Genomic DNA, 15,283 nt, shown 5'->3' with positions numbered 1-15,283 from the left:
AGAAGCACTGCTACTTGGATTAGATGCTCTAGTCTGATCTAAGCAAATTGGGAGAGGAAACTGCAAGTATTACTTCCATGACAACTGAGCTGTCACTCATACCCCCTTGCATCAGCGTTAAGGTAGTTAGGTGTGGTGGCTGAGCTATTCCTCCCCACCGCCCCCTAGAGCTTTTGGGAAAATCTCTCTAGAACTATTCTCTTGGCCAGTACTTCTGTGGAGTAAAGGCTTGAGGCTAAACTGGATCCTTACAGTTTGCATATTTCAAAACTACAAGACTCTGACTCAATAGACTCTGGAAAATCTCCAGACTGAGTAGTATGCAGGAGGAATTGAAAACTCAACTGACTGTTTTCTGAAGTTTGGTATGTACATGCTATAGAGGAGATGAGAGATTGTAAACCAGCCCCAATCTCAAAATCTCTGGCTACTAAGCACAGCAACAAGTCACAGCAGGTTAGGAATATTTATTTCATTAAAATATTTAGTGATCTTTCAGCTAAGCCCCCTCTCTGTATGCATGTGCAAGAATTTGTAAAGATATGATACATGCAACAACAAAACCCAAAGTAACAAAAATATTCTTCCACTTTTAAAAAAAATTCTTCTTATAGCCCCCACCCCCAAGCAAAAGTCAGCTTATGAATGACTACTGTGCTGATGGGGAAAGCAAAAGGAGTCTTTCCCCTTTGTGCCTCTGGTGCAGGGACAGTGCATTGCTTGTGTCCCAACATGCATGATCAACCCCAAAGTGAGGACGACATGCTAGGCTCTGACTCCTTACTGGCCAGTAGAGCTAGTTGATGTGCAGAGGGGAGCATGCTGCATCCTCCTAAATGTTGGTGAAATGGGTGTAGCACACCCAGGGGCTTGGGAGTATTAAGCCATAACTGAGCCCTAAGAAAACAGGCAAACTCCAAAGGTTGACAAATGAAGTCTCTGTCAAATCAAGAGGAAAAGCCATTGGCAAAACCCTGTCCCTAGTCCCCCAGATATTTTGGGGAACTGTGAGCAAAATCTATATGGCTAACCTCAGTTCAAGCTCAGGGGAAAAGGTGGTCTTTTAGTTACCTGGGTCCCAAGTCAATCAAGCATTCTAGATCAAAATCAACATCTTGAATTGCAATAGAGAGCAAACTGGAAGCTACCGCAGACTTTAGAAATATAGTAGAACCTCAAAGTTACGAACACCAGAGTTATAAACTGACTGGCCAACCACACACTTCATTTAGAACCAAAAGTATGCAATCAGGCAAAATAAGCAAATACTGTAAAGCACAGTACTATGTTAAACATAAACTACTAAAAAAGGGAAAGTTTGAAAAAAGATTTAACAAGGTAAGGACATTTTCTGTGCTTGTTTCATTTAAATTAAGATGGTTAAAAGCATTTTTCTTCTGCATAGTAAGGTTTAAAAGCTGTATTAAGTCAATATTCAGTTGTAAACTTTTGAAAGAACCATAACATTTTGTTTAGAGTTATAACATGTCAAACTTATGAACAACCTCCATTCCCAAGGTCTTCATAATTCTGAGGTTCTATTGCAGGGGCAATATGCTGTCTAACAGTAGTACTTTTCATTCACTGGCAGCCATAATTCTGCACTAGCTCATTGGTGGCCTGGTCCACATCTGAGAAAAAAGATTACAGGCATTAACCAGACAGATGACTGGGTACTGACATGATACAAGAATCCAGATGTGACCAAGAATCTCAAGTACTACCTGTGAACTTCTTTGAGAGAGAGAGAAACTTTTTCATTAATACAAATAGACACTTACCCTGCCACTCACTCTAAGACCATGTCTACACTACAAACTTTGGTCAACACAAGTTACCTCGGTGCACAGCCAACAAAGTTTGTATAGTGCTCAGGCGCATGCATGCTTAGCTGTTTGCATCAGCACTGCATGTACTCACCAGGAGTTCTTGTGTTGATGCAAAGTGTGGCCCACCAAGAGTAGGTATCCCAGTGTGCTATGCATGGCTGTCAAGGGCAATGCCTTTGGGGAATTTTTGCAATGTGTTATGGGATAGAAGTGAGTCACTCAGGGATCTCTGGAAGTTAAAGGTCAAATTCTCAGAATGCAGCTTTCTCCATACCATAATGCCATCCCTATCCCATAATTTTCATGTTTTTTTAAATCCCACAAGCCCACTTGACACTTTTCAACATCTGCCATCTCTGACAGAAGTATCGAGCCCACAGAGCTCTGCACTATTCTCATGAACATTGCAAATACAGGCTGCATGATTCTCCTGTATTTGCAGACCCGGTTTCTTTCACAACCAGTGGATTACCACTGGCAATATAGAAATGTCAGTAGTGATTCTGGGGGACTAAGTCTATCCCTTTCCCGCCTCCAGCTCAGCCCAAAGTAAAGATTCAACTACCAGCTCTGCACATGCAGAATGACAGCAAAGTGTGCTTTTGGTAGATTGAAGGGACGCTGGTGATGTTTACTCACCAAACTGGATCTCAGTGAGAAAAATATCCCAATGGCTATAGCTGCCTCTTGTGTCCTGCATAATATCTGTGAGGGAAAGGGGGAAAAGCTGCCGCCAAGGTGGAGGTGGAGTAGCTGTCTACTGACACTGTAGAGCCAGGCACAAGGGCCGTTACAAGAGCTCGGCATGGAGCTATGTGGTTGAGAGAGGCTTTGAAAGAGCACCCCAAAAGTCAGCCATAGTAGTGCTCTGTGCTGGAATGTTTTCTGGGGGCCTAGAGCTTTGAGAGTTGTTAGGAATTGTGTCAGGCTTGCTGAATATTTATAAATATGAGACTTTTCCTGAACCTATGAGTTCTGTAATGCTGTACATTTACAAGCACTGGATTCTTTGAGTACGGCTATGCTGCCTGCAATATGTGTTGTGAAATAGTAAATATATTTTATTTTCAAAAATATAGAAATTTTCTGAGTGACAAAAACAGTGCAGAAAATTAGTGTGCAAAAAGCTAGGCAATGCAATAGAATATTTTAATATAGATTAAAAGTTAAAATTGGAAAGGCACTACACATTTCTGTCCATTTCAGTGTACAAATGTAGTTCGTTGTGGCTACACATACATCAGCTGTGGTTTTCCTTGCTGTCTTCTGGCGTGGAATGGTAGGGGTAAGGATGTGGCCCATGATGCCACATAGTACGTTGCAGGACATAGAGAGTTGCTACCATGGAGTTCTCAAAGGACTGCAGAGAGTGGGGAGTCCAGAATTTTTGGACCTTCAGTCAAGCAGGGTCTGAACCATTTGGGCCTGCTGCCTCTCTCTCTCATTTTCCTGCTGGGACTTTCTCCTCTTCACTCTTTCCTTCTCCATGTCCATGGCAATTTTTTTAGACTTATCAGCAGTTTACAGTATCATTGATCATGAGCTTTTGGTGGCTCAGGTGTGGACCTGGGCTTGGGCAGACTAGTTCAATTTTATTCATTCAGTTTTTTCAGAACAGGAGAATCCAAGGGGTGCCTCAAAGGATCTCTTGTCTGATCCAACACGGCTGTATGCTAATGCCACTTCTGTTCAACATATATGTAAAAAGCCACTGGGGGGAGATAGTGAGATGATAAGTGCAACGGGCTGTGCTGTGCTGTGCTGTGCTGCCATCAGCATTTGGATGGCACACACTTCTAAGTCGTTTCATCTCAATTGGTCTAATATGCCATTTTATAGATGGGATAGGGGTTGGGATGGATGGAATTGAGCTGGCTGAGACTCAACCCAGACAAGAGAGAGGTGATACTGCTTGTTAAGAACATGCATTTTATAAGAGATGAATTCCCAGGCAGGAGTGCTTTATCCCACTAACTACATCTGCTTTTTGTATCATTATATTATTAAAGCAAAGAGAATTTAAGTATTTGCTTTATTCCAGCACTTCAACTATGCAAATAATATTTGGATGCCAAGTGTATGGTCAGTCAAAACTATGAAGATCAATTGAGTTATTCCAAAGATAATTTAATAAAACCCAAACAAAAAAAACAGGTTTTGGTCTGAAAATTATATTTACCTTAAAATTAATTTTCTGATTCTTACTATTCTTGTGATAATTCAAGTCTCATATTGCTCCAGAGGTTGTTCTTTTGGAGCAACCTGAAATATGATTGCTGTGTGCCAGGTAGAATTTTCTGTTGTTTATGAAGGATTATTTCTTGTGTGTACCTAAACCTACATGTGTCTATGATTAATTTTTATAGAAAACTCTGTGCCACTCCTTGAACTTTTACATTGGTTCTGATGTTATCAGTATACATGTTTGCAATTTCTGTGTTTGTTTTCTCTTTATGTCTTGGGACATGACATATATCAATTTGCATTGCAAGATGTATAAGAGGAAAGATAGGTTATAATAAAACTAAACCTGCAGCAGACACATCCCATCGCAAGATGGAGTTTCAGACCTTTGGTTAGCAGTTCATAACCGTAAAGGAGCGGCTGTGGAAATGAAATGCCTGCCGACAGAACGGAATTTTGCACAATAACACATGCAGCCCAGCTGAGTGACATCTTCCCCAGTCTCTGAACATCGAACAGCAGGTGCAGGCTGTGTGCTTCCCTGGAAGGCCATGGCACTTCTCTCCCACCCAGTCACAAGCAACACTTCCCTTTCCCTTCCACTTGCCAGCAGCTCCTACACCTCTCCATCCTTTGCCAACTAACAGCACCTCCTTCCCAGTCCCCCTTTCTCTGACTCACTACCCACTGCTGGACATGGGAAGAGGAAAAGGGCAGCAGGTGAAATGAAGGGAGAGGAAGGCAAACCAGAGAAGAAAATAGTCTGTGGTAGAAACAGGAAGAGGAAAGAGAACATCATGAAAGGAAGAGAGAGAAAGTTGTATGAGAAAAGGACAGTAACATGAGAGAATGAAAAAGATGAAAAAGAAAAAAAGTCAATTTTAAGGTTTGTAGGTTGTGTTTTTAAATGCACCAAAGGGTGAATATAAATTGACAGAAATTCATATATATATTTATATAAATATGTAAACAAATTAGTTATGATCCTCAGGCTTTTAGAACACTTGGTAGTACATCACATCACATCACTTGTGGTTATACATCATGCAGTTCTTTAACAGTTCAGATCTGAAAGAGGAAGTGCTTCCTCCTGTTGACTCATACTTTCATACTCTAGCTGTCATGGGTGTGGCTGCTTGTCTGTGTCAGTTTTGTATGTGGCTGCTTGTCTGTGTCAGTTTTGGATGTTATTTGTTTAAATTACACTTGGCATTTGCTGCTGTGTTTCAGAGAGTTCTAAAACGATGAAAGCGGCAATAGGAGTTCTGGATGTTGACAGATAATCACAATCCCCTTGAGCTACAGTAGGCCAGTGTGTTTTATATTTTACTATGACCTGCCCTCCAGAACATTAGAATAGTCATACAGAATAAATGTGGGGTCATGCCAAATGGTTGGTACTTGTTTATATTTTGGCAGCAGAGTGGAGCTAGAACATAGGCAAATTTGAAATTTCATAGTGAAAAATGAATTGTGTGATTGCAATCAGCTAAAGTTAACTTGAGCAAAAAAGCAGCACTGGATCCAACACATACTGGAAGAGCTGTAACAGACAAACTTATCTGAGATTATAATTTTACTTTTGCGAGCTAACATGCTCTACCACACTACTGTGTTTACAGAACTACAATGAAGTTGGCCAAGATCTTGGCCATTTTTTAAGACTCTGATTTGCTCTGTTTGTGTTTTTGAACTTTAGCATCCAAGAAAAACCCTTAATTTTAAAAAATGCCCTTCATCCAATAACCACTGTTTTAAGTTTATGGCTGTTCAGGTTTCAGCCAAAATTACAGGAAGTTCTCTTCTGCTGTTCCCAACAATAACACATCTCCTCATTGCTGTTCCTCATTGCTTTGTGATACAGTGACATGCTCAGTCTTCTCACTTTAGCTAATAGGAGCCTTTCCCTTTTTATTATTCTCCTTTTCTGCCTCAGAAGCTTCATGATTTATTCTTTGTATTTGGTGGTCAGTGTAAACACATAGATCGCTGGAAATAGGCTGCCTCAAAGCCCATACCACTCAACTCTTAGCACCTAAGGTGAGTATATTTACTATGCTGTGCTGAGGGTGCGTATGCTTCTCAGGCAACTTGCTTCTCATGTCCCCAAAATGTGGCATGCTCTCCTTTATAGCACAGTTCCATCCCTTTTCGTTCCCTTTATACAATAAATCCTCCTCTAGCTTCCCAGTTTCTGCTTTTAAAGTCTTATGAAAAGGGCTGTCCTCCCACAAATATGCTCCATACAAGGAAGTCACGGTGACAGTTAGGGAACATATCTGTGTTCTGAAAGAATCCTCTCTGATTTCCTTCTAGTTTTTCTGCATGATTTTATGGCAGCTGCCTGCCAGACAGCCTCTGAGGTGCGGATCCCTGGCTTCCAGGGTCTATGGCTCTGGGGCAGCCCACCAAGCCACCCATCTCTGAGGCAGGGACCCCAGGGCCCACAGCTCAGGGGCAGCACTGCTTCTGTGGATTGGAACCAAATCCAGGGATTCACAAAGGGGAGAAGGGAAGTAGACGGGGGGAGGGATAGTTCATTCAAGAGATTTGTTTTGTTTTACATAGATCTGTAATGCTCTTGTGCTTTTCAAGAGTAAAGTGTGTGTGTGTGTGTAAATTCATTTGCTAAGCCTATGTTTTCCTTGCTTTACTGCCACATGGACCCTGACTGCTGTAACTAGGGGAACCAGAACTCTCCAGCTATGGGGACTCTGAAGGGATGTGTCCAAGCAACTGGGGGCCTCAGGAGCTCTGTGACACTGATTCTGTGGACCAGGCAAACTGTAGCCAAGAGTGATGTCAGACATGGTTCTGCACTTGGGGCAATACACCTGTGAGACCCAGATCTCAACAGGCTGGTATCTGTCAAGGGAGCAGGACTGTAGCAGGTTGTTACAGGCCCTACCATCAACCTCTATTGCAGACACTTGCTGCCTCTCTCCTATTATTTCTTAGGCTGAAATAAAATAAGACCCAGCATCAGTGGAAAGCTGATCTCAGTGAGTAGTCTTGCAAGGGAGAGGGGTATTGCTGGGCAGGGGAGTTGGACTCAGTCAAGATTCACTGCATGTAGGATTCCTGACCCACTCCTCCCTCCCAGTGGGCTCCCATCCTCCTTCCTCCCCACAACAGCAATCTCTAAGGGGCCTGATCAAATCCCTGGAAATTAGCCAGTCCCAAATTACATCCACTATGGAATGTGATAGGTTCCCCAAGAGCTTCACATTCTCCTGTAGAACAAAACATCCAACTTCTTATTTACTCACATCCATTTTTCATTTTCTGATACACATTTGTGCGTAATTCAGAATGAGCAGCAAATAACTTAACATTGCTGCAGAGATAAGAACCCAGGCTCAAATTGTATATATGTCAAACTAAGCCATGGTGTTAAACCCTAATAAAGAAGAACATTCTGCACTAAGTAGTGAAGTTGTTAGTATTGCTGTCCTGATTTAGTACATGGTCCGCTTAACATAAAGAGCTCTGTTTCAATTCACTCTGTAGTAAATGGATATCTACATCATAAATGGTACTTTACCTACGTATATCTGCTCAATATAGTCACAAAATCTTTGCAGGGGGTCACAAAAAACCTTGTGTGAACAAGAGAGTGCATCCAATAACTTGAGGGAACAACCGAAATCATTTTGAAAATGTAGCCTTACGTGTCTGCATCTCTCCTAAAATACACTGAGTAACTTTTAATAGTAAGGATGATGGCTGGTACCTGTAAGGTATTCTGTTTAGTTTCATTTAAGGCAGACTGACATCTGTGACATCCACTATCAATTTCCACAACTAAGTTTTTAAATTTAGGAGCAGCATAACCAATCCTTAGTTCAGTTGATTCAGTGAAAGTTTGGGGGTTATTTTTGAAAGCAGTTGTCTTTCCTTCTATGTCACCCACACAGAGTCTTCCGAATTTGGGCCATCTGTTGTTGTACACACCAGTGTACCATTTGGAACTGCACATCTAGAATGGGATAAGGAAAAGGTGCAGCCGATAATCCTGGATCATCTGGAAAATATTATGCCAGGTCTGCCTAAACCAACTAGCATCAAGTGCCAGAAGTGGAGATACTCTCAGGTAATTATCTATCAAAAAACAATGATCTCTGAGTAATAGAGAGGCCATCATATTACAGCTTACTCTGAAGAAAACAGTGTAATAATATTGAGCTCTTGTATATCTGTACAATCAATTTGTAGAATGCTTTACAATCAGTCAGTCTGGATGAAAGCTACTATATGGATATATAGGCAGAGCCATTTTACAGGTATACTATATCCAATGTATGCAGGACGCAGAAAGCTAAGTGTATTATCAACTATCCACAGGTTTACAGACAATAAGTAAGTGAAAATCTGATTATGAAGGATAATCTGTATCTATAATGCATTCATCCCTAGTTAAACTTCTACGTAAAGAATACAACAAAATAATTTTCACTAGCTGTGGGTGGGTGAACTATTGAACATTTTTAGCATTTTTTATCCCTTTTGTACAAAGAATAAAAGTTACCCAGATTTCGCTATACTTGAAAGTAGGGCGTGTTGTAAGGGGTACAGCAAGGAAATAATTCAGCAGCCCTTTTCTCATGGATCCATGCATTTCAACAAGATTTTTGCTGTATTATTTAATATATGCATCCAACAAAGTGGGTATTCACCCACAAAAGCTCATGCTCCAATATGTCTGTTAGTCTATAAGGTGCCACAGGACTCTTTGCTGCTTTTACAGATCCAGACTAACACGGCTACACCTCTGATACTATTTAATATAGTAACTCAACCTGCCTTTTCCAGGTGTTGGTGAATAGGTGATAGTATTAGCAAAATTCCCAACCTACTGCTGAGAAGCAAATACTCCCATAGTCAGAGATACTGATTGTTCTCAGTGTATTTGGCCCAGTTCCGTTTGCCAGTACATGAAAATTAAACTTAAAGTAAGTTACCCTAGGGGAAATCACAGCAAAATTTGGATATTTTAAATGTCTCAAAAAAAATCAAAGGAAATGGTTAGTTATTTCCTAAAGCACTGAAATATATGTTGATGTTTACTCAGAACCTCTTAAGTTAAATTACATTGGCAAAATTAAACATGGACATTCATGCAAAATGTTTACTTAAAGTAGTTAGTCACTTCAAAGGATTTTTTGTTTGTTTCTTGTTGTTGTTTTTTAAATCTGCAAAAGTGACTGTAAAGGATTGGTTGTAAATTCTGTTCATGTTCCATTGGCTTACAACCAAGTTTAAGAATCTAGCCTAGTTGGTAAAGTCTTTTCATTTGCTTTAAGCAATATATACATATATATATATTTTCCAAATCAGCTCCCAGTTCACAGTATTTTTAAAAATAAATTTTGTAACTAGGAACTTAACATAGTTTCATATTTTACTTGAAAATCATTTGTTATTTTTATTTAGAAACGTATTTTATTCCTTTTTGTTTGCTTTTTTGTGTTAATAAAAATCTCTCGATATTTTTTAAATAAAAACATTCAGGATATCCAAACCCTAGGAAAATCTTTGTTACATGGATTCAAATTCCTGAAAAACCATTTACACTGAAAATACTCATGTAATTCTTTGATTAATAATAATTTAATATTATTTTATTAATTCCCATAGAGCCTGTCATTATGGCAGCTAAGTAATTTAATTACAAGGTAACACCATGTTTATTCTTATAGTTGATCATTCCTATTACAATAGCACCCAACATGCCAATAGCGTGCTACATGCTCTAAGTCAGAAGCAGGATCCCTGTCCCAGAGAGACCTTGATTGTGCAGTAAGCACAGTGCAGGCTTCTGGATCCTGCTCATATGAATCCCACTACAGAATCAAGACCAGAAGAGAGAGTGCCTGGACAGAGGCACTAAAAACAGGGCTTGAGGACTGACTTTAGCACTTGTGTTGTTAATAGATTCATAGATTTTTAAGACAAAAGGGACTATTAGAGCATCTAGTCTGACCTCTTGTATAACATGGGCCATTCGGTTTCACTCCTTTGTCCCTGCATTGAGTCGAGTAACTTTTGTTTGACTAACTCCAGAAAGACATCCAGTCTTGATTTGAAAACATCAAGACACGGAGAATCTACCACTTCTCTTGGTAGTTTTGGCCAATGGCTAGTCACCCTCACAGTTAAAATTCATGCCTTATTTCTCAATTGAATTTGTCTAGCTTTAATGTCCAGCCATTGGTTCTTGTTCAGCCTTTCTCTGCTAGATTAAATAGCTTTCTACTGCCTGGTATTTTCTCCCCGTGATGATACTTATAGATTTTCATTGTTCCCTTTCCATCGTCTTTTTGATAAAGATTAAGCTCTTTAAGTCTCTCTCTCTAAGGCATTTTCTTAAGCCCTGGAATCATTTTTTGGGCTCTTTTCTTCACTCTCTCCAGTTTTCAACATCTTTTTTAAAATATAAACACAAGAACTGGGTACAGTATTCCAGCATCGGTCTCACAAATGCTGTACACAGAGGTAAAATCATCTCCATGCTCCTATGTCCTCTTCTCCTGTTTATACATCCTCATTAGCATTTTCCCCATAGCATCACACTGGGAGCTCACATTGAGTTGCTTGTCCGCGATAATCCTTAATATAATTAATAATTTATTTTAGATAAGTATAATAAATTAGATAACATTTTAATAATCTAATTTTATTTAGATTCTTCTCTTCTACATTATCTGATGTCTATCTAGTTCACACTTCAAGTGGAGGGGTATGGTTTGGGGGACTATTTAGATTAGGTTGCTTTAAAGAGAGGCAGGTGGAGACATGGTGACTGGATCAAGGAAGAGCTCACAAAACAAAACCAGCTGTTGAGCTAAACAAAATAAATCCATCTTCCATTGCATTATTACAATAGAATGCTAGTGGAGCATATTTTGCAAACTTCATTTAATTGTGTTTATACATCACAGTGCTCTAGTATTCCATTTAACTGCTATATGATGGAGTTTTATCATGGGGCTGTTGGTGGTATAGATCCATATGTATTGTATATGGTATAATTTTGGTTTATTTCACTATGAGAATGTGTATTAATTAAAGGACTTTAAAAAGGCAGTTAATTTCATGGTACTGAATAGAATTAAAGTACATTCTCCAAGATAATTTATACCTTGTGAGCCCTTGCAAAATGAGTTTTCCCTGATGGTCAGAATTTTTTATTTATTTATTTTATTGGTAAATCCATGCACATCAATAAATATTTTAAATAGAATGAAACAATAACTGTTACTTTATAATAATAGACCTTATGTTGCATAATAGGTTATTTTTTTCATCTTTCTAAAATACTGTATTTTGCCATTATCTTTACTATGTCCTGGAAATTGTCCATTCTTCAGTAATTACAAAATTAAAGCGCAATATATATGCTACTGAATGCTCTGCCCATTTTTTTTAGAAGTTGCTAGATTCTAAGATACCAAGTCCCTAAACAATTTACAGCTCTACCCACTCCCCTCTCAACATCCAGTGACAGATGGTTTCACTCAGTAGCCACAGCCTTCTCTCCAGTCACCAATGATTTCAGCCATTCCCTTTCTCATTTTATACAGTTCAATAATTTTTGTATTGTTTCCCTGTAAGTTTAATAGATATAACAAGAACTCTGATATTCTCATGACTTCTCCTTTAGCTTTCTAGAATAGTTAAGTTTGCATTCTTATGCTGAAATTGGAGCCTAGTGTTGCTGGTATCAATTTTTTTTAAAATACATCGCTACCTCGATATAACGCCACCCGATATAACACGAATTTGGGTATAACGCGGTAAAGCAGTGCTCGGGAGGGGAGGGGCTGCACACTCCGGTGGATCAAAGCAAGTTCAGTATAACACGGTTTCACCTATAGCGCAGTAAGATTTTTTGGCTCCCAAGGACAGTGTAATATCAAGGTAGAGGTGTACATGTTTTGTTCTTGTAAATTCTGCAGAGTGACAAAAATAATTTTTTTAAATGAAAAAAGCTCACTGGGTTGGATCTTCTGGATGAGACCAGCATTTTAATCTTCTATAAAACAAAAGTTATGTCATTAAAACTAAAGGACTATATCAAGCATACCCACTTTCAGGCATGCTTTTGACCTTGGCAACTGAAATACTCAAGATAAGTTTCAGAGAAGATATAAACAGGACCAGTACCAAACTCATTTATTTCAACAGTCATTCCACAGGAAGAATTATCATTAGACTTTAACATACTAGGAGAATGTAGAGAACTCTCCGATTTGAAAATAATGTTGGCATAAAACTCAGCTATTATCTTGATAAAGATCCATACCTATATCAGAAGGAGGGCCCCACACAAATAAGCACTACCCAAATTAAATACCTGAGTACAGAACTCACTAATTCCCTTAAAATTATCTTTATTTTAAATTATGATAAGCTGTTGGCACCTAAGCAAAAGGAAATAGAAAGATGTATGGGTCTTCCCCCTGACTCTTTCAGGCAGGATTTGTACTGGTTGTTAATTAAATATAGCAGTTATGTCTTTTATATGGGCCAAATACAATCCAGGATTAAAGTGAAGACATTACAATTACCCATAGAGGATGAGGGATTAGTGCTTCCAAACTTTGACTGATACTACTTCGCAACACAGCTGCGCTTCTGTATCCCATGGTTTAATTATGATAAGACTATATTAGCATCTAGAATCAAAGACTTCTCTATCCAGGATGTCTCTTTGATAGAGTTGCTTTATATGATGGGGGCGGGGAGAATAGCCTAGGCCAGTGGTTCTCAAACTTGTTCCACGGCTTGTGGAGGGAAAGCCCCTGGTGGGCCGGGCCGGTTTGTGTATCTGCTGCGTCAGCAGGTTCGGCCAATCGCGGCTCCCAGTGGCCACGGTTCGCTGCTCTGGGCCAATGGGAACCACTAGCCTAGGCAGTATGGCTAGAGGATGGCTTTGATGACTACTTTCTGGGCAGTATCTTTTAAAAAAGACTAGAAAGGTCCAGTATTGACTCCCCATTGTTACATGCAGAATGGGGTGGCTTACAAATATGGACCTCAAATACACTGTTTTGATTAAAATATACAGATTCAAACATGATCTTGTCTCATTTGATCAATGCAAAGTCATATTTAAGGTTGACTGCTCACTAATGATACTGTAAACTGCTGATAAGTCTAAAAAAATTCAGAAGGGGAAAATGAAAGATTGAATGAGCAACATACAAAGACAGTTCCCCTACTAGCCCTTCCTCCATTGTTTAAGCTCAATGACATTGACCAATAAGAAAAACTTAGAAATAAATTGTCTACTGACCTGAATAGAAGTATGATCTCTGGCAGGATATACAGTACATTGATAGACTAAATTATTTCTCGTGTTTAATATTAGATGATGGATTATAATTTGCTGCAAATTCCCCTCAAAGAGTTGCCTCCTGAGAGGAAGGTGCATTTCTAACCTGCTAATAATGTAAAACACAAAAGGATGGGGTTTTCTTTTGTAGTTGGTCCAGACTGAAAAATACTGGAGGTATTCTATGCCATAAGGTGTTTAGATAACACAGTGTCGGATGGATGCATTCTAAATGCAGCCCATACCCATCATCATATTCTTTTCAGTATCTATGAATGATTGAGCTTGTTAGTGCTTTCTTAAATAGCTCCTGACTGGTCAAAAGTGTAAAAGTGATGCAGCCTTGGTTGCAATGGGGGAAAAAAGGTTACCCAATAGTGAGATGATCTTTACTTTTTTTAATTGTTTAGATATTTTACTTTTATATTCTTTTTGTGTTAAGGGCATGTTAATACTGTTGATATTACTTAATATTGTTGGTCCCCAGGAAGCCCATAATTTGGTCATCCAACTTTGATCCTTAATTTGACCCATACCATTCTACATAGGCGTAATTACTATGTACATTTTCTCTCCCCTCCCCCTTTTTCTGTTTGCTCAGTTAAGACATGTCCAATGAAAATTATTTTCTGCAGAGTAGTCATTTCTCTTCCTGTTAATTACTGAGCTAGTATATATGACCTTCTGTTGTTAGTGGCAAATAAAAAAACATAAGGGGTGAGGTTCTGGTCACACTGCAGTCAAAGAGCAAGATCCCATTGATTTCAGTGGGGCCAGGATTTCACTAATAGACTGGAGCTTACAATTGTACTCCAAGGTACCCTGGATCAGCCAAAACACATTTTTGATCCAAGAGAGTCTAGACAGTCAAGGAATGATGGAGGGGAAAATTGCATCTTCAATTTTTTTTCTCCTTAATCTCCAGCATTATTTTCCTCATTTCTACCCTGTTCTCTCCCAAACCTCTATTGTTCTTTGTTTTTATTTTATTTTTCTGTCTCTGGATTATTTTCTTTTTCAAGTTTTCCAGTCTTATTTTTCCTTCCCTCCCTCCTTTCTCTGGCTACTTTTTTTCCCACGCTCCTCCTCTGTCTGTTTCTGTCATCAACTTCCAACATAGTTCTTACCTTCTTTATCCCCTCTCCCGTCTCCTCTGGCTTGATTTCACTTATTTTAAGTCCACGCTGCCACTCCTGCATTAGCTTTTACAGTGCTGAATAACTGCTATCAGCTGCTTTGAGAAGTAATGATTTCATACAATACGGACATTCAATCTTGTCACATACAGTGGAAATGTGTTAGAACAAGATGTGAAAATGTGAAGCATGGTTAAAAAACCCTCATGGTCTTTTACTATGTTGTTTAACACACTAATACCATTAGTCAGGTTTTCCTAGCATAAAACACATTACCAAAAATAAACCCTCCCCACCCCACATGAATTCCAAGTACCTTGAAACTAATAGACACTGACTAAATGAAATTTTAAAAACATTTTAAGGGTTGGCATCATCTGGATTCTCCCATTGAGATGTTAATTTTAAATTGGATTTTCTCTGCAAGGTTGCCAATTTTAAACTCCCAAAAAATTCTATTGAGTTATTTTTTTAACAATTGGTATATTATATAGGATTGGGTCAAGAGGTTTATAGGTTTCTATTACTAGGATACTGAGGAGCAGCTGCATAGATATGATATTATCAGTGGAGGAAACTGGGCAGTGATTGAACCAATGCTCTGCAGCTGCACCCTATTTGGGGTTTCAACATTACAGACATTTCCTGTTTCGCAAGATTTGCCACATGAACACTTAAATGTTATAGTACGTTTATGTGAAGACTGATTAAGTCATTTTTTAGTTAATGCTTTTTGTGGCACATCTCCCATCATGCACCGCATCTCATCTTTTGAAGGGATTTCCTCTTATCTTCTA

General features: G+C 39.0%; 1 protein-coding gene across 3 annotated transcripts in view; it reads left to right on the top strand.

The window, feature by feature from the left end:
• The window catches only part of RNLS (renalase, FAD dependent amine oxidase), a 123,051-nt gene that overhangs the window by 99,498 nt on the left and 8,270 nt on the right, over positions 1-15,283 (top strand). For all 3 annotated transcript variants that reach the window (XM_050959636.1, XM_050959634.1, XM_050959635.1), the window contains one exon: positions 7,931-8,106. In XM_050959636.1, the coding sequence (XP_050815593.1) occupies positions 7,931-8,106 (176 nt within the window). The remainder of the gene's footprint in view (positions 1-7,930; positions 8,107-15,283) is intronic.

Source organism: Gopherus flavomarginatus, chromosome 6, assembly GCF_025201925.1.
Source record: "Gopherus flavomarginatus isolate rGopFla2 chromosome 6, rGopFla2.mat.asm, whole genome shotgun sequence".
In the NCBI taxonomy this organism is placed as follows: Eukaryota; Metazoa; Chordata; order Testudines; family Testudinidae; genus Gopherus; species Gopherus flavomarginatus.
This window is presented reverse-complemented; position numbering and strand designations above follow the sequence as displayed.